Consider the following 20,881-nt stretch of genomic DNA (forward strand, 5'->3'; position numbering starts at 1 on the left):
GAATTGACAAAACCAGGTGGCTGATCAACATAAATATCTTCTTTAACTTCTCCATACAGAAACACAGTCTTGACATCCATCTGATACACAGTGAACCCCATGAATGAAGCATATGCCAGAAAAATTCTAATAGCTTCAAGTCTAGCTACTGGGTCATAGACTTCAGTATAATCTAATCCCTCAACCTGGCGAAAACCTCGAACTACCAATCTACCTTTATTACGTACAATAACCTCTGTGTCATCTTTCTTGTTTCTGAAAACCCATTTAGTGTCAAGAGCTTTCTTTCCTTATGGCAGTTTAACCAATCTCCAGACCTTCAACTTAGCAAACTGATTCAACTCTTCATGCATCGCATCGAGCCAACTTGGTTCTTGAAGAGCCATTTCTACATTTTTAGGTTCAATTTGAGAGATAAAACATGAGAACATACAACTATTTATGTGTCCGGTTTGGCTTCTGGTGGACACTCCCGCTTCAACTGGACCTATAACATTTTCAATCGGATGATCTTTCTGAATTTTTAATGGAATTAACTGTTCAGATACATCACCGTTGGGTTGCAAATTTGACAAGTTCTCGATATCATCAACAAGAGGGTTTTTCCATCCAGATGTTGTCGTACTGTGAGAGTATGAGGTGCCGGCGACATATTCATTTGGAATGTCATCAGGAAACAAGGTGCTCCCGAAGATCTGGCGAATAGAACTCTCTCCCTCAACATTGGTTGCACTTTCACTCGGGTTTGTCGAGCATTCAGGTCCTGGAGTTTTGTTGGACTGACTGTCAGTAGCAGGTGAAACCACATTCGATTCTATAGTATAATCATTAATCAGTGGAGAAATATGAGACACAGTCTGTGGAATTTCCGTTGCAACTTCCACCGTGGAATTACATGGAAGTTCGGAGTTGATGACTGGAAACAAATTGAATGGTTTGAAAAATTCATTGTAATCGAATAACCAATCGGGACCGACACGAGCATCAGTCTCATTTTCTTCCAACAAACGAACTTCATAAGACTCTATAATCTGTTTGGTGGACTTGTTGTAAACCCTGTAAGCTGTATTTCCCGAATACCCAACAAAATATCACTCATCGGCTGCAGCCCCAAACTTTGGTGTGGTTTCAAAATTTAGTAAAGTACATGGACAACCAAACGCTCTGAAATGTGCAACCGTGGGTTGATGACCGTAAACAATCATATATGGCGTCTTCATATTCGATTTGTTGATTATTACCCGATTCTGAACATAACATGTCGTGTTAACAGCTTCTGCCCAAAAGGACAATGGCAATTTGGAGTCACACAACATTGTTCTTGCAGCTTCGATAAGGGTTCGGTTTCTTCTTTAAGCCACACCATTTTGTTGAGGAGTACGTGGGGCGCTGTACTGACGAAGCACCCCCTTTTCTGAGAAGAAATGATTTAGAGTCACATTCTTGAATTCTGTTCCGTTGTCACAACGAATTCCCTTCAGCTTCAAATTCAGTTGAGTTTCCATGAGCACGATGAACTTCTTGATGAGATCTGCAGTTTCACTCTTATTTGACAAGAAAAATACCCATGTAAAACGTGAGTAGTCATCAGTAATAACAAGACAATAAGAACTACGAGACAAACTCAGAACATGAACTGGCCCGAAAAGGTCCATATGAAGTAGTTGAAAAACAGATGAAATGGTGTTAATCAATTTTGGCTTGTGATATTTTCGATGATGTTTGCCCAAAGCACAAGCCACACATTTTTCAACGGTTACAAAATCCTTGATTGGTAAACCACGCACTAAATTGTTTTTAGCAAGACGATTCAAGTTTTTAGTATTAGCATGACCAAGCCGACGATGCCAAAGCATCGCATTATATTCCGACACTTTTGAAAACAAACATGTTATTTCGTCAGGAATATTTTTGTTCATGTCGATCATATAAGCATTATCTTTACGTTGTGATCGAACGAGAATCCAATCTTCAGGTATAATTATACCAGGTTTCAGAATTAAGCACTCCTTTTTAGTAAAATGAGTTGAAAAATCTTTGCCACAAATTTGTGATACGCTCAAAAGACTATGCTTCAATTCTGGAACAAAATTAACGTTTTCAAACTTTAAAACACCGTTACTTACAGTACCCTTCTGAGTGATCTTTCCTTTTTCACCTCCCGCAAAAGACACGTACCCACCGTTAAATGTTTGAAGGTCATGTAGCTGGGTAATGTCTCCTGTCATATGCCTGGAACAGCCACTATCAAAATACCAATGTCTGATGATATTCCTCCATAGCTTTCCCTGCACAAAGCGCGCGATTAGTTAGTTTTTGGTACCCAGTCCATACTTACACTGGGTGACCCTGACTCATCTACAGTTGTTACGGACTTCCATGACATATCCTTTTGATCATCAAAAATAGATTTTGTTGAGTCTTTTGCCGGAGATTTAGGCAGCCATCAATGTCTGTGTGACTTGGAATTGTATGTACGAATGGTTGTCGTAACCTCCGGTGATTTGGTCGTGGGAGGAGACGAATCCGTCCTTTTCTCCTGTTTGGACTTAGTCTTAGTATTTATACTAGAGTTTGAATTTGAAACATCTTTTCTGACTATTCCTTTGGACCTGTTAGGTTTGGTCTGATGAGGACTAAACCTGCCAGATTTGTTTCGATTCCAATCATCGTCAAAGGAACTAGCTGGATAATGCCTGAATCCTTGTCTGTACGCATTACGTGGCATATATGGCATATTCCTTTGATAAAATCCGTAGTAGGGAACGTACGGACGATGTGGACAATTTCTGGCAATATGACCAGGAGTGCCACAGTTAAAACATGTTTGACGTTTTATGAAAAACTAATTTTGGGCAGCTCCTTGTCTGGACTAGTTGTGTGGACCAGTCTGCTTAGATTTGCGAGAATTCATATTCCCCCCTTTAAACTTATCACCTTGTTTGTCATTAGAGCATCCCTCCTTAACAAACTTTGGTGCAACATGGTTTTCTGATGTTTTTGGAATTTTTGAAGTTTTGTTTTTATTAGGAACCACATTATTAGAGTTTAAAATCTTAACCGAATCAACCACATAAGAATCCTTGCTCTTTAAAACAGAGCCCACACAAACAGTCGGAATAACAGAATTCAAAACAGAAAGTTTTAAAGAAATATCAGAAACATCATTATTATCAAAATCAAAACACGGGTCGTCATCCTCATCAGTCCATTCCTTCACAATTATTCTTTCTGCACATGAAGTAGATACATTAGAATCGTTCATATTTAAAGTAGACGAACCAGCATCATCAGAGCTGGTTCCATCACCTTTGTCCCGTTTACCATACTTCATATCCTTTATCTTTTCTTCCTGTTCTTTGGTGACAGGAGTAGAAACATAATTGTGATTATATGGTGGGGGAACCTGACTATATCCTATGCCTTCACCCTTCATTTTCTTTCCACCATAGCTGATTTTCAATCATTGAATCAGCTACTTTACAGGAACCATCGAATTTCTTAAAATCAAGTTCAGCCTTTTCAAACTTGCTAGTGAGATTCAAGATTTCTAGCTTGGAGGCTTCCAGTTTAGCAGTTAATTCAACGATTTCTTGTTTGGCATCAAGGTGATGACAACTTTTTATACTAAAATCAGACTTAAGTTTTTTAATGTCCTTGTTAAGAGATTTTTTGTCTAGAAAGCCCTTTTCATTTTTCTTAAGTCTAAAATTTTCTGATTTTATTCTCTCCATATCTCTACTCAGACTGTCATTATGAAGTTTATACATTTCTATATTCTCACCACAATTTAAAGAACATGGTTGAAAACGTACCTCAGTTGAATCCAGATAAGTGAACGCCATGTATGCAAACTGAAGTTCCTTAACCTTCTCCTCAGCAGTGTTTTCATCTTCAGAGTCTTCAACAGTTGCGAAATTCGCAGTCTGATTTCCAATGTTCAGGGCAGCCATCTGACCTTCCCAAGAGAACGTTTGAGCAACCATACCCCTTTCACCATTACCCGAACTACCTCCAGCTTCACCCCGAGCATTTCCAACTGAAACCAAAGCCCTTTCCGTATTCCCATCCTTAGTCGGATTAGTGCATTCACGAGCAAAATGACCTGGCTCGTGACAGTTGTAACACCTGAGAGTCTCTTTGTTAAAACCCACTTTTTGATTATTTGGCATGTTCCAGTTATTTCTACCCGTCCTTTTGGTAAACTTCTTTGCACGGAAAACCACCATGGCGATTTGCCAAGAAATGTCCATTTCTTCGACATCATCAGGATGAATTTGATCTAGTTCAGTAGCAGCCATGGGTTGAACCAAATCTCCGGCCAGAAAAGCATGGTAACAATTCATAAATGCCGACATTAGAGCGATATTCCCTTGAGTTTCTTTAAGTATGGTGGGAATATGGCTGGGGTTTTGACTGGGAGTGGTTTTACCAAAATCATTTGTAGACTGACCAGATTTGGTGAAAAATACTGGAGCTGGATTAGGTGAATTTGATGATGATGATTGACCAAGGGTGGATGAAAACATCTGGAAGTTTCCCTGTGGTGGTTGTTGAGTAGGCTTGAACAGTGAAAAGCTATCTTGAGACATGAGAGCACTGTTAGAAGCAACGTTATAACCAGCAGCACTATAAGAACTAGCATGATTTATTGCCTATTGTTTATCATCCATATCGCAGGTTTAATGGTAGTAATCATTTCAGTCATGCTCATTCTGTTCAGATCCTTAGTCTTTTTGATGACTGAAACATTCATGTCCCAATTTTTCGGCAGAGAATTCACCAACTTGTTGTTAATCTCTGAGGTTTGCAGAAAGATTCATGCAGTTCTCATTTCAGTTACAAGAGATATAAACCTTTGAAGTTGGGACTCCAATGTCTCTCCCAAAACATGATTAAACATATTAAACTTCTGTCGCAGCAGGTCTTGATGATTTCTCTTCATATCCTCATTTCCTTCATAAACTTCTATCAGTGTGGCCCACAGCTCCTTAGATGATTGGAGTTCTCTAAACTGAAGGGCAATCTCGGGTGAAAGTGTCATAGTTAGAGTTGAAAGAGCTTTCTTATCTTCTTCAAATTTTGAAAAGTCATCATCATCATACAAAGCAACAGGTTTCACAAGAACCTCGGTTAAACCATCCCTTTGATAGGTGATCCTTTGAGGTCCTCTCACAATACTTTTCCAAATATTTGAATCTTTCATTTTGGCATAATGTTCGAAACGGAACTTCCACTCACTGAACCCCTCATGGGATAATAAGCGGGGTATACGGGTAGCGGTGCCCATGATGGAATCAAGCTCTTGGTGAAGAGACGAGTTGATGAAGCTGCTGCCACTGGTCAACTGGGCCATTGCAGTTAGATTACAGATTATTTTTAGATCCAATTAAATAAGTCCAATGATTTATAAGTCCAATAAAACAAGCCCAAACCAATAGACTGGGCTGAGCACACTTAAACACGTAGGCCGAGAACCAAGGTATTGTCCAAGTTTGACCGAGAACCCAATTGGTTGACCAAGATTAGCCGAAAATACAGACGTTGACTAATTCTTTGACCGAAAACTCTTCTTAACCGAGAACTCAATGTATTGACAAGCTGTTGATCGAAAACAAGAGTTGCCCGAAAACGTCTTTGACCGAGAATCGTCATTGACCGAAAACAATAAGTGTTGATCAAAAACTTCAAATGTTGACCGAGAACACCTTGTTGACCAATTCTTTGACCGAGAACACGACTCAGCCGATAACTACCTGTTTTTTGAGAGCTACAGAGGCCGAAAACAAGACAAACTTCAACTGAATTGTAACAAATTTCCAAATAAAGGAGGGTTTGATTTAATTTCCAAATCAAATCTAATCTTTATCAAAAAATAGCCCAATCTTCTTCTCCGAACACTGCCTCGCCAGAAAACCACCTAGTAACCTTGCAAGTGATATTCTTGAATCGTTGATACCACAATAACGAGCCTGAAATCGTCAAAGGCTCTGATACCAATTGTAAGTCCCGAATCTGGATCACTACAATATGATATCAACTAAACGAGTATTGGTGCGGAATACCAACACTCGGTGATTCAAGAACACGAATTAGAATAGTAAAGGTAACACGGAATTGCTTCAAAACACACGTATATTATTGAATACGTCGAGTGCTTAAGCACTTACAATACTTGAACATATGATTGGAATGAACAACCTTAACCCTATACATCATACATCTATATATCGAGAACCAACTAGTAATGGACGGCCTAGAACAACCATAAGCCCACCGAGAACTCTATAGTAGTTCTCGGTTCACCTACAAACCCAACACCCAAGCCCAAATAAGCTAAGACAATATTAAACAAAGCTCAAACCACAAACCTAGGCCCAACAAACGCCTGACCACCAAATTCACCCCCACATCACCGGTCACAACCTCTTCCTCATACTCGGGTTCATTGTCATATTCTGGGGCCTTTTCATATTCTTCATATTGTTCATCCTCAGATTCAACAAACAAATGTCTCTTACCCGCTTGTTTACAGACAACTTGTCGATAGCCTGTCTCACAACACTTGAAACACTTCACCCCGCTACTACTAGCCCCCTTAGAAGTTGACCCAGTGTTGTTGGCCCCCGACCTCTGCTGACTTGGCACGACACGAGGTCCTGCACTACCCGACCCTGAATTTCCTCCAACAGGGGCTGGTGAATACGAGCCGCCAACCCGACGGTTTTGTTTTTCAAAAGCCAATGCCCGTTGATAAGCCTCGACGGCTGTTAACGAATCAAAAAGATTACAGAGTCCATGATCTAAACCCTTAAACCCCCAATATACCGAGAAACGAGTTGTTCATCGATTTCTTGAATATCATTACGAGCAACCAAATGATAAAACTCGGTCGTATATTCATCAACCGATCTGGATCCCTGCTTCAGATTCTGCAAATGTTGATACATCAACCGTTGAAAGTTGTGAGGTAAAAAAGTATCCCGCAAGCACTTTCTCATCTTGGCCCATGTCACGATCCGTGACTTTCCGAGTCTATTTCGTGTCGTTTTCAACTGTTGCCACCATGCCGACGCCCTCCCACGTAGTTTGGTAGCGATTAAAGGTACCCGCTTATTTTCAGAAACCTCTCGGAATTCAAACACCTCTTCTACGATAACCAACCAATCAATGAACCCTTCCGGATCCAAACTAGTCCCATCAAATTCTGGGATATCAGTTCAGATCCCAGCATCCCAATGCCGGTTGCCATCACCAGGTTGTTGCCTCAGCCCCCTCTCGTACCCCTCTTTGGAAGACGAACCATCATGACCAAAAAATGGATTATCGAAGTCATGCCCCTCCCTGTTTTCAGGGACCTGTCTTCTACGATTCATCAAGTCATCCATTTGATCAGTGAGTTGATCGACCACTTGATCCAATCGTTGCTCCACCCGCGCCATAAATCGTTGTTCCAACTCTCGTTCGTAAACCTCATCGAGCGGTCTCTGTTGTCTCCCTGGAGCCATTTTTGAGCCGGGAATTCGGCTCTGATACCAACTGATGCAGCGTACAATGAGAATCCGAAGGCTAACACGTTGATTCTTGGAATACCCGTGAATTCCTTCCCAAACCCCCAAATTCGACCCAAAAGTCAAGAACTTGAAAAGTCCAAAGTTTTTTATTAATTCCGATCAATGATCAGTCACATTACATTCATAACATATTAATAGAGAAGCCAAAATAGGTTTGGGCCGAAATAAACAACTAAAGGCCCAACAACAGCCCAAAACAAAACACAAAAAGTAGACGAAAAACATAAAAGTGGCCCAAAAGTGTATCTAGAGGCCTTATTTCGGAAAAATAAATGGGATAACCCGTCTATGGCTGGTTACCACAACGTGGCCCACGTTCCAACGGTCTTTTTGACTAGTAGAACGCCAGAAACGGAGGCCCGTAGCCCAAGTTAAGCCCATTTTCATGAAGCCCCTTTTGAAGCGCGATCTTTGGCCTCCAGAAACATAATGGCCCGGTCTTCTATACTTGGGCCCACGTCATAAACGAATACATAAACTAATACAAATAGGACCCGAAATTGACGAATGTCGCACTAACAATCTGGTTTACTGTATTATGTTATTTTACATTTGTGCATCATGAATTTACAATTAAAGATTTTGTGTTTATACCCTAGGTGATTAATAAGACCATGAATTTGGGTGCAACAGATTCATTTAACATACCTCTAGATCCCATGACACTTGAAATACCTGTAATGATATTGCTTGGCTTTAATATCATACTTTGAGTTGAAAAAAATTGCTTCATGTTTTGTCTTTGATTTCGATTTCATCATTAAATCTAGAATCAAACCCATGAAAAGGTTTCGATGTCACTATATCTCTTTCTTTTTACATCACTTAATGTTTTTCAATGAGGCTATTAAGATAATTGCATGATCTAAATTTTAAAAGACAAAGAAGGATATGGTATTAGGTGATAGTGTGATACCCTGACTCAATTACCTGAAATTAGGGGTGTAAACGAACCAAGAAGTTTTAACTTACAAGAGCCTGATTTATTGGTCTCTCTCCATTGTATTCAAGATAAAATCCTACTTAATGCCCATCGTTTTTCAATAGTTAAGTTTGCAAATATAGCCAAGCGTGTTTAGCTAAGTTGTTTTTTTTTCGGGGAAATGGATACTGATCCGAACCACAGTTAGTTGCTTCAAAGTCAAAACGAAAACTAAATGTCAATTCGTTTAGGTTTTCGATTTCGACCAAATAAACTTTTTACTTTATTTATTTTGGTTTATTTCGTATTTGATTGGTCTGAGCTAAATAAGATTGGCTTAAAATTGTAACTTCATTGAAGCATCAATGAACGCAATTGTGGAAGCATCGCATAAGCAATTATATGGATGATTTGTTCACCATGATTACATAGGTATGTTATGATAGTAAATGCTTTCATCATGTCCTTTTTAGTACATAATGAATGAATATGACGATAGATATAAGAATAACTTCTAAGAGCTATGTGATATAATAAAGGAAAGAAACAATACTCTGGCAACACTACAAGCAACACAAGAGCAAAAAGTAAAACAATTGCAAGACAAACTTGATAATGAAGAACATATTCTGAACAGATCTTTCTACGAGCAACGTGATTCCTTAAAAGAAAGAAAATATATAAGTTTTACATATGATTTTAAAGATCTTAAGAGTCAACACACATTTCATTTTAAAGAAATTGTAACTTTTTCATTGTTATTCTGCAGATGTTAGCAAAGATGAATAAATTTAGAGACGAGATGAACCGAAAATTATGCGAAATAAGACATTTGCATCATGAGTTAAATAAAAAGGAAAGTACATATGCAAATAATGCTACAGTGAGTCTTAAAAAAGTAGTGTCGTCATTGAAAAAGGCAGACAATGATCATGTGGTTATTATCAACTTAGATTAAATTTGCTTCTTTGCTATAGAGAGTTGGATGTTATGTATTATCGAAGGAAAAATGCGAGGAAGAAAAAAAACACATGCATGTCGCACATAAGAACTAACGCGAAATTATATTTTAATTAGATACTCGTTTAAATTAATAGCTTTTTGTAACCAAGATCCAGAGTTACATAATAAATTTATCAAAAAAATATATTCACAATAATAACGACAAATGTAAAAAAGCCCGCGTATAAAAACTAGTAATATTGATTTTTCTAAATGAACAAACATAAACACAAATATTTGTCTAGTGAAAAAGGGGGCGTTGATGTACTTGGAGATGGTGGGCAGTATCGAAAGTTAACCGGCGATGGAGATCATAGCCCAGCAACAGAGAACATGTAAAGGAGAAATTAAATTAGGGTTTAATGATGAAAGTGTTACCAATAAATGAGATCTTATAACCCATTTGAGGGCTATTAGGGTTTGTTAAGACCCATAACCCGTGGAAATTATTCTTTGATGATTAATGTGTTATTTCACAAATTAATGAGATGTTATAAACCGTTTAGGGTTATCCGGGTTTGGTGAGACCCATGACCCGCAAAAGTTATTGATTAATTATGAAAGATTTTCACACATAAATGAGATGATATAACCCATTTAAAGACTATTTATGTTTGGTGAGACCCAAACCGCAAATATGGGTTAAATGCATGAGAAGCCTCCATTTAGAAATCAAGCAATCTGGTGGCTCTAGAGAATGGGGGGAACAACCTGAGAGTGGCATGTAGGATTTCATGGTAGGCAATTATATAGATAGATTTGAATGTCGTGTAGCTAGGAAATATCTCCTGTCATGTGCCTGGAACAGCCACTATCAACATACCAAGGTCTGATGATATTCCTCCATAGCTTTTCCTGCACGATGTGCGAGATCAGTTAGTTTTGGTACCTAGTCCATAGTAACACTGGGTGAACCTGATTCATCTAAGATTGTCACGGGTTGCCATGACATGTTTTTCCGACTATCTAATATGGAATTCGATGCCTCTTTCACCGGAGACTTAGGCAACCATTCATGTCTACCATTGTATTATTTGGCATTATTTGTACAAATGGATGACTTGGTCTCTGGTTTGCAAGTGGGAGACACGAATGACTTTGTCATCTTCACTTGTTTCGATTTAGAAGTCGTGTTCGTTTTTTAGACCGAAGCACCGTTGCTACCACCTTTATGAAACATGTTAGGCTTGGTCTGATGAGAACTAAACCTACCAAGTTTGTTTCTGTTCCAATCAACGTCAGAGGGATTAACCTAGTGATACCTGAAATCTCGTTAATAGGTACTACGAGGCATATTCCTCTGATAGAATCCATAATATGCGACATATGGACGGTGTGGACAATTTCTAGCAATATGACCAAGAGTACAATTAAAACAAGTTTGACGTTTATATGGAATTTATTGTGGTCAGCTCCCTGTCTGGATCTGTTGTGTGGACCAGTTTGCTTTGCCTGGTGTTTGCTGCTTGACACATTGTTTGGTTCATCACCCTGTTTGTCATTAGAGCATCCCTCTTTAACAAACTTAGGCAATGAGTATTTATTAAAATTTTTCGATTTTTAATCTTATTAAAAACCAAATTACCAGAATTCAAAGTTTTAACGTAATCAACCACACAATTGTCATTGCTCTTAAAATCAGATCCCACACAAACAGTCGGAATAACAGCATTCAAAACAGGTAATTTTAAAGAAACATCAAAATTAATGTCTTTATTAATTAAAACACATGAATCATCATCCTCATCAGTCCAATCCTAAATGATTACTTTATCTGCACAAGAGGCAAACACATTAGAATCGTTCACACCTGAATTGGACGCAGTAGTGTTTACTAAGTCGAAAACAACTTTATCATTTTTAGCTAGTTTACCATACTGCATGTCTTTTATCCTTTCCTCCTGTTCTTTGGTAATAGGAAGGCTAGTATAGTTGTCATTGTATGGTGGGGGTACGAGACTATATCCTATACCCTCACCCTCGTTTTCTTTCCACCATAATTGACTTTCAATCATTGAATTGACTACTTTACTAGAACCATCAAATTTTCTAAAATCTAGTTCAGCCCTTTAAATTTATCACTTAGATTCGAAATTTCTAACTTAGAGGCTTCCAGTTCAGCAGTTAATTCAATAATTTTCTGTTTGGCATCTAGGTGGTGACAACATTTTAAACTAAAATCTGATTTGAGTTTAGAAAAATTCTTTTTATGTGCTTCTATTTTATCTTTGAAAGATCTTTCATATTTCTTGAGATTATAATTTTCGGATTTTACTACTTCCATTTCTCTAAGCAAGTTGATATTATGATATTTGTAGAGATCTACTTTATTAATGCAAGCTTGAGAACATAGTTGAGAACTTAACTCAGAGGAGCTGGAAGAAGTGAAAGCCATAAAAGCAAATTGAAGCTCCTTAACTTATTCCTCAGCAACTTCAACATGAGCAAAATTAGCAGGCTAATTACTTATGTTGAGAGCAGCCATCTGATCAGTCCAGGAGAATTGCTGAGCTACCAAACCTCGTTCACCTTCACCGAACTTGCCCCACTTTCTCCTCTAGCATTTCCCACTGGGACCAGTGCCCTTTCCATGTTTCCTTCCTTTGCTGGATTGGTGCATTCACGAGCAAAATGACCCAGATCGTGACAGTTGTAACTCCTCAGCGTATCCTTGTTAAAACTCACCTTCTGATTATTTGGCATGTTCCAATTGTTTCTGCCGGTTCTCTTAGTAAATTTCTTAGCACGAAACACTGCCATGGCAATTTCCATGAAATATTCATTTCTTCTACATCATCAGGATGAATTTGATAAAGCTCAGCAACTACTACTGTTGGGTTATAAATTGGTTAGACTGGCGCATATCAAAAGGCCACGAAGTGATCAAAACTAAAGTGAAATAAACGAAGATGAGCTGAAGGATTGCATTATGGTTGTGATCGTGTAATACTGAAATCCCTAAGGATTTCGGTTGTCTAGTAACACCGAAATACCTATGGATTTCGGTTAGGCTAGTTTGGGCTTATTTGGGCTTGGCCTTTGGGCTTTGTATGGTAACCCTATATATATTTATTGTTTAATCATTTTAGGGTTAGAGATGTGAGTTAGACACTGTTAATCAGTAGTAGCCACCATCAAGAGAGCAAACTCATGTACCAGACGATTTGTCAATATAATCGTGTGCATTTGGAGTATTATTGTGTTCATCATATTTATATTGTTCTTTTGTTCTCCTTCTTGAATCACCACGGTGTTAGGATTCCGCACTAACATCGTGTTTGGATTGATATCATATTGCATAGATCCATATTCGGGACTTACAATTGGTATCAGAGCCTATTGACCTATTCTAGGCTCGGTTGTGATATCAGCGATTCAAGATTTGGATCTTCGTGTTTGTGGAGCATTGAAGAATTCTGGAAATTGAAGAACAAATGTTCTTCGTGTTCTTAGGGGTTGTTGAGATAAGTTGGAAAAGAATTTGGATTGATTTCGGATTTAAATTCAAATCCCGTAGATTTCGGATTTATTCTGTTACCAAAATCAGCTGGTCAAACAAGTGTTCTCTGCCAAGTTTTAAGAGGTTATCGGTCAACTGTAAAGGGTTTTCGGTCAACTGTAAAGAGTTTTCGGCCATTCTCAAGAGTTTTCAGTTATCAAGTGGTTTCGGTCAGCAAGGGTTCTCGGTAATCAAGTGTTTTCGGTCAGCAAGGGTTCTCGGTTGACTTGATATGTTTTCTGTTTACCTTACTGTTCTCGGTCAGATTTATTCGTTCTCGGTCTAAGTTAGTTCTCGGTCAGAGTTTCAGACAAGCTTTTTGACCTTACCTTTACTTAGCTTGCTTGAGCGACACATGGCTTTCTTGAACTCGCATCTTCTTTCTTTTCTTACTTCAGTCACATTCTCTGTTCGAGTCTAAGCATGTAGGATGCTTATTTCTCTCGAACTTATGCTCTGATACCAACTTGTAAGGCCCCGGTCCCGGTGCCATACTTTAGCGTTGGATTTACTTATAAACACAGTTCTAAATATCACAGTAAATTAAAACTTTCGCGGAATATAAACTTCAACCATATATATTACATAACATTTAAAATCTTGTCTTAACATCTTTCAAAATAAAACATAGTCAAATATAACAACATAACATTCTTCTCAAGATGCCAGTATCTTCAGTCCAATGCCATGTGTCCTTATTCAAGCGAGTTGCCTCAACCTATTCACCTGCGTGCATACTAAAAGTTAGCTACGCTGAGTGAGTTCTAGTTAATCAGGCAACATACAACACATTCACATACTTACATATATACGTATCCAAATATATATGTTACATAATTAGCATGTTACCTTTCTTCGATACATACATACATACTTTCATACATTTATACCCTCGTACTTTCATACTACATGCATAACTATCTTTACAATCTCAGATATTAGTAGGGTTTGGTCCCTTCTATCTCAGATATTATTAGGGTCTGGTCACTTCTGTCTCAGATATTATTAGGGTCTGGTCCCTTCTATCCCATACAACCATACATACATTTCTTTACACATACATTTCAATATATATATACTTTCATGCATACTCTTAACCTCATACATATATCATTCATACACATCCACATATCATACGCTTACTACTTAAGGTAAATGTATTAACTAATCACATTGAGTATGCACATAGCCCCGAAAACATAACAAGGAAATGGGGCTAGAAACTCACATGGGTCCTATTTCTTTCTGAGTTTATAGTAATACCCTTCTTTAGTATTTTTATTGCGTAAAAATGCCTGATTTGCCTTCGTATCAAATCTTAGGGCAAACTGACCTTAAAAACGTAACCTTTAAGCTTAAACATACATTTTTTGTTCACGTCGAGCTACGGGTTTGGCTCAACACGTGCTCCTAGACTTGCTTCTTGTGTGTATAACAAAGATCTAACACAAACCCTTCTTGGTTAGGGCTTAGATGTGATCCGTAAGAGGAAGGAGGTGTTTGTGTGTGTTTTTGCGTGTGTATGGAGGCAAAGTTGGTGGAAATTAGGGTTTTATGGTTTTAGTGAGGTTTAAGGGGTTTATATACCCTAACTCATGGACCTAAGGCCCATCACCATCCCTTATTCAATCTTCTATTGCCCAAGCCCACACCTTTTTATTTTTATTTAACTTAGCTAAATAATAACACACTATTAAATAAACGTAATTATTTTTATTTTTTATTATCAAAAGTAGGATACTAGGATGTTACACTTATGGATTTGTCGTCTTTTGTTCCAAGTATGTTACGGATTTGTCGTTTTTGTTTCAAATATGTTATGGATTATCTATTAGTTAAGACTTTTATGCTCGTTTTGAAAACTTTGGTTTTGTTACATATATATTATATTTATTGTGTTTTTAAACATGTCTCTTAATAGGTTAAGTTGTTACTAAACAAGTTCGTGTCCATTTTTGGAAAAAAAGACACGATTAATTATTGTGTCGTGTTCGTGTTTAACACAACCAATCATCGTGTTTTACCGTGTCGTGTCTTATCGTGTCGTGTCTGACATGTTAAGACAGCCCTAATATCAAATTTCATTTATAGTGTGAAGAGTTTACGAATTATCACTAAAAATGAGATTAAGTTCATAATTTATCTTTGGGTTAAATATTGAACAAAAACTGTCTTATGAAATTGGTCTTTTGGGTGTAATAATGCTTTTCAGTTTTCACAATGTCTTGGTTTCAGTTTTTTCCATTGGTGATCTCTTGTATCTTTCTTCTCATTTGTAGCGTATGACTGGTGTGGTCTTTTTTTTATAATAAACTTCATCATTTAAAAAAAAAAACCCTAAAAATGTATTAAATAAATAGTTTTTAGTCTTGAAAAAATAATTTATTTTTCATTAAAGTTGAGATTCTATCATAATGGTCATATATGCTTTACCAATCATGTTATGGTCTAAAAGCTAAACAACTATCTAACTATCTATATAATTACTTATCATGAAATTATACGTGTCGCTCTCAGGTTGTCCCCCATTCTCTAGAGTTATCAGATTGATTGATTTCTAAATGGAGGCGTCTCATGCATTTGACTCGAAATCGCAGGCATGGGTCTTACCAAACCCATATAGTCTTTAAATGGGTTATAACATTTCATTTATTTGTGAAACTCTTTCATAATCAAACAATAATTTTCGCGGGTCATAAGTCTCACCAAACCTGGATAACCCTTAAACGGGTTATAACATCTCATTTATTTGTAAAATAACTCCTTAATCATCAAAGAATAATTTGCACGGGTTATGGGTTTTACCAAACCCTAATAGCTCTCAAATAGGTTATAAGATCTTATTTATTGGTGAATACTTTCATCCTCAAACCCTAATTTAATTTATCTTCTTTACATGTTCTCCATTATTGGTCTATTATCTCCATCGACGGTTAACTTCCGATACTACCCGTCATCGTCAACTACATCAACGTCCCCTTTTTCATTAGACAAATATTTGTGTTCATGTTTGTTCATCTAAAAAAAATCAACATGTTCGTGTTCATGTATTTTTGTTTGTTAAAAATCTAAAAAACCTATACATCTCAATTTAAAATACACAAACGCAAAAATATATAATAACAAATTTATATATATGTATTAAATTAAACAAACTATGTTAAAAATAAAATAAATCATCATAGAATAGCAAAACAATTAAAACCAAAAACTTAAATAAACTCATGTAACACGAGAGGATCAAACTAATAAAATTATAAATATCAGTAACATGTTTATCTTGGTTAGAATGTCTGATAAAGCATGTGTTAGTGATATAATATAATTGTAAAAATTAAAACATCAATGTCAATAAAATGACAAGGATTAGTATCAAACGGTCAAACCTTAAAGTCCCTGAATCTCAATACTCTATTTACATGATACATAAATTTTTTTTAACTTACGAAAGTCGTTCTTTGAACTTAAAGTTTCTCTAAACTTACAAAACTAATGTATAAATTATTCTTATATGTAAATTAGACCAAGTGTGGTCGGAGGATTATGCTGGAACGCCAGGGGCAACACCCCCCCCCCCCCCCGAGTTTTGGGACTTTTTTTACGCGTTATACACAAAACGCTGGAAAATGGCTCCAAAATCAAAAAAACTCGACCGTTGAGAGCTTGGGTTACCTTTGGGGAGCCGTTGGGATTTAAAAAAAATACTTTTTATTAACTAAATCTATACTATAAAACAAACCAAACCTCATTTTTTAACACATTCATTTCTACTACTTCTCTACCAAATATATTTTTACACAATTATTTCTACTACAATACTACCAAAATGTTTCCGAATAACAACCAAAATGTTCTCGGTTTCGGTCAATTTTCCCGTCAAGGCAACGCAAGCAACCAAAATCCACAACCGAACCCATCTACCGACCCGATGCCAACCGTCCCCGTCCCTCAATCCTCGTATCCGTTCGAAGCGCAAATGGCCGCGTACATGGCATTTCTAGGAACCCCTTTACCAAACACGGTGCCCGGTTTTCAAAACCCAACCACAAACATTTTTGCCTGTTCGGGTTCCCAACCCGACGAAGAGTTCGTGCCATAGACACAACCCGTCCCGGAGACCGTCGGCGGTTCGAGCCAACGCGGACGTCCGTGAAAACATGCAAAGAAGCACGTCGGCGAAGCTTGGGCTAAAAAGACAGTGATACCGTGGAGTATCGACGAGTGCGTACTATGTGTTCGTGCTTGGTGCGCGATATCGGAAGATGCCAAGTGCGGTAGGTTTTTAATATATATATATATATATATATATATATATAGATATTTAAGTTTCTTAGAACAAACATTGAACTTGTAATGTTTTTATTTATTTTTAGCGAACTATTAAAAAACGGGCGTATTTTGGAACAACATTAAAGAGTTGTTGCACGAACTCGGTGGGGACTCGCATCGAGAAAAAGATTTCTTACAGTCGAAATGGAACGACATAAACACCAAATGCATGGTGTTCCATGCGGTTTACTCTTGGATGGTTCGAACGTGGAGTAGCGATGTCTCGGACGCGGAAATCATGGAAAACGCGTTGACAGAGTATCAACATAAGGCCACAGGGGCCTTCATTTACTTTGGCATTTGAAAAGAATACTTGAGGTTTCACCCAAAATGGGTCCCGGTTATGGAGGCCAAAGCCGAAGGTGGTCCGTGTAAAAAAAAGTCTAAAACATCGTATTCGGTTGATCCAGGCACGCCCCGTTCCAACACTCGAAACTTCAACCTAAGTGATAATGAAGCCGCGAATCCTTATGCGGATATTACCGAGATGCCTTGGCCGGGGGGTAGTAGAAGAAGCAAGGAAAAGGGAAAGGGGTCGCTTCGTCGTCGGCAACGGGTTCGAATGCCGAAATAGAAAGTCAATTCAAAGAAATGAACATTCGACTCAAAGATTTACACTAACTTGGAGCTAAACGTCTTCAAGTAAATATGGACGTCGTCGAAGTATTTAAAAGGAATGAATTAGACAGCGACATCGAAATTTTATCAAATGAGCTATCCGAAGACGACTCGATAGTCCAATCTCTAAAAGCAGTTCGGCAAGCAAAAATGTTTGAAAAAAACAACATGAGTCTACGTTTGAATAATAGAAAATAGAAATCATTAATTGCAGGTTTCAACTTGATAATAGGAACGTCTGTACCTAACTCCTCCCGAATCCATCCATCCATCCATCCATCCATCGAATCTTGAGAAGACCAACAACTAGTTAATTAAAAAATAAAGAAAGAGTGAGTTTATTTAATACTAAAAAGCAGGGGTCCTGGACCTGTGAAGTGGTAGGTAGGGTTTGGGTTGAGAGAAGAAGATGAAGGAGTACGCAGGCATGGTGGCAACACAGGTTGCACAAGTGTTACTGATGATTGTGAGCAAGGCCGCCATAGCCGATGGCATGTCTAGTTACTCTTTTATTTTTTACTCCAACGCCATTGCTTCACTCATCCTTCTTCCTCTTTCTCTAGCCAACGCCCATAGGTATTACTTAGGCAGCTTGTTGAATTTTATTGAATTGTTTGTTGTTAAATAAATAATATTAATTTCAGTTTCACTTCATTTCCTAATCAATTAACAAAATTACAATTCTGATTCCATATATATATTTCTATTTTAACGTTTGCAGATCACCAACTCGTCCCCCGCTTACCTTTAACATCGTCATTGGATTTTTCCTTGTTGCTCTTCTAGGGTATGTATGTATGTATGTATGTATGTAGTTGGTTGCTAAGGTCTATATTGTCTGTCTACCATAGTTTTATTATATATGATCTAATAATAATAATAATAATAATAGTACTATACTCTCTGTTTCTTGTATTAGTTTCTTTGCACAGATCTCTGGTTACACCGGTGTCTCATACTCCTCCGCAACTCTCGGAACTACATTGTTGAATCTCATCCCAGGTTTTACATTCATACTCGCAGCATTATTCAGGTAAACAAACATATTCAGATATCTTAAATAACCAGTTAAGACTAGCATTTGACTTACCTTTTCTGGTTCTAGGATGGAAGTCATCAACATGAAACGTGGTTCAACACTGGCGAAATTCATCGGGACTCTAGTCTCCATTGCAGGGGCTATCATCATGACTCTTTACCAAGGCCCATCACTCATACCAAACCTCCTGCACCAGCAGCATCTTCTTCTCGGCCAACTCTCAGATTGGGTGCTTGGAGGAATCCTTTTAACCATTGATGCCATTTTCGCTTCTATGTATATCATTACACAGGTCTCTACATTACTTACTATTTATTTGATCACCATTTGTCGCTAATTACATGTTTGCTTTCTTGTTGTGTTTCAGGCAATTGTTCTTAACAAATACCCTGTGGTGATCAATTTGATGTTTTCTTACTGTCTTATCTGCACCGTATTATCAGCTGTAGCTTCTTTCATTGTGGAAACTGACCTAAGCAGCTTCAGTTTACAACCTAATACAAGATTGTTTTCCGTTCTTTATTCGGTGAGTATGTATATATGCTCAATGTTATCTTTGAAATGTTTTTTTTTTCTTTTATTTCTGGATTTTGTTTCTTTTTTCCCTACCAAAAACTCCTGCATTCGCTACTAGTGTGACATCTTTATATATTTCAAATGTTAATTTTGGTGCGTTCTTTGGGTATTATATAGGGGATTTTTGGGTATGCATTTCTAGTCACAGTTCAATCATGGTGTGTACGAAGGAGGGGCCCGCTCTTTGTCGCTATGTTTCATCCGGTTGGCATTGTGATCGCGAATTCGATAGGTGTCATCTTCTTAGGTGACGGTTTCTATCTTGGAAGGTGAAGATGTTTTCATATTATTTGTTTTCATGTTTCTAGCTTGTAATATTACACATTTGTAGTCTTAACCGTTCGAATAATATGTGCAGTTTGTTGGGATCAGTTATTGTTGTGATCGGGTTTTACACTGTGATGTGGGGAAAAGCCGAAGAACAAAAGATAGTGGGGGCACACTTGAGTGCGAGCACAATATTGGATGACAAAACAGCCCCTCTCTTGCAAGATGTTGAGGAGCAAAGCACATCGCCCACACCATAAACCTTTGATGTGAGGTACACAGAATCATATTGGTCAACACATGCACGGATTGGTGATAGGGGGTCGATGGATGACTTGCATCTCACCAAATTATGCAATTTATTAGTTATCACATTATTATTTTTGAATGTCTAAATATAAATAATATAATTTCTTAGTTCTGAGTTTGATACAAATTGTTAGAATTCCCTATGAAATGGAATTTTTCTGTCATTCAATAATATGTCATTTTGCTTGAGAATTTTATCTTTGTTTTATCGTGTTTAAGAACTCGAGAACAAATTGTTTTCAAGTTAGGTAGAATGCAAGAATGGCATGGGACAATAACCCATTGTTGTAATCATATACAGATCGTCGGAGTGTGCTAGACGTGTGGAAAAACAACAATAAAACTCATATTGACTTCAGAGATTTTTTTGAATTTTCATATTCATCTAATAATAAGGTCGTAAGTTGTCACAAACTCATGCAACTTATTAGTTGTCGCATGTCATATTGAAAACAAATGATAGAAGCACCATGGTTTAGACATTGAATATTATATCATCTTTTCTGTGACGTGCATTTCTCTCTTGTTTGCTATTTTTGTTTCCGCTCATGTGATACGCGACAGATTGCAATTTGTCCTAAGTCAGTCAATCGGTCAACTTGGAATGTAATTCCGAATCCAAAGTTGTATATTCTGTTTATTTTGTAGAAATTGGGGCTTAATTTTAGATAGTAGACTTTTAAGTAAACAAAGGAGAGTTTACTGATTTATTAATATTAATATTATTCATAAACATATATCAACAT

The 20,881-nt window shown here is 37.5% G+C and overlaps 1 protein-coding gene across 1 annotated transcript; it reads left to right on the forward strand.

Annotated features, from left to right (window-relative positions):
* The first annotated feature begins 18,324 nt into the window (after positions 1–18,324).
* LOC143576339 (WAT1-related protein At5g40230-like) lies at positions 18,325–20,303 on the forward strand. The gene is made up of 7 exons (XM_077060448.1): positions 18,325–18,520; positions 18,666–18,731; positions 18,864–18,977; positions 19,050–19,275; positions 19,351–19,509; positions 19,677–19,828; positions 19,918–20,303. The coding sequence occupies exons 1-7, from the start codon at positions 18,354–18,356 to the stop codon at positions 20,084–20,086; spliced, it is 1,053 nt and encodes a 350-aa protein (XP_076916563.1). The 5' UTR covers positions 18,325–18,353; the 3' UTR covers positions 20,087–20,303.
* The last annotated feature ends 578 nt before the right edge of the window (positions 20,304–20,881 follow it).

Source organism: Bidens hawaiensis, unplaced genomic scaffold, assembly GCF_021521415.1.
Source record: "Bidens hawaiensis isolate Kalapana, Puna unplaced genomic scaffold, B.hawaiensis_p1.1 tig00028074_1, whole genome shotgun sequence".
Lineage (NCBI taxonomy): Eukaryota > Viridiplantae > Streptophyta > Magnoliopsida > Asterales > Asteraceae > Bidens > Bidens hawaiensis.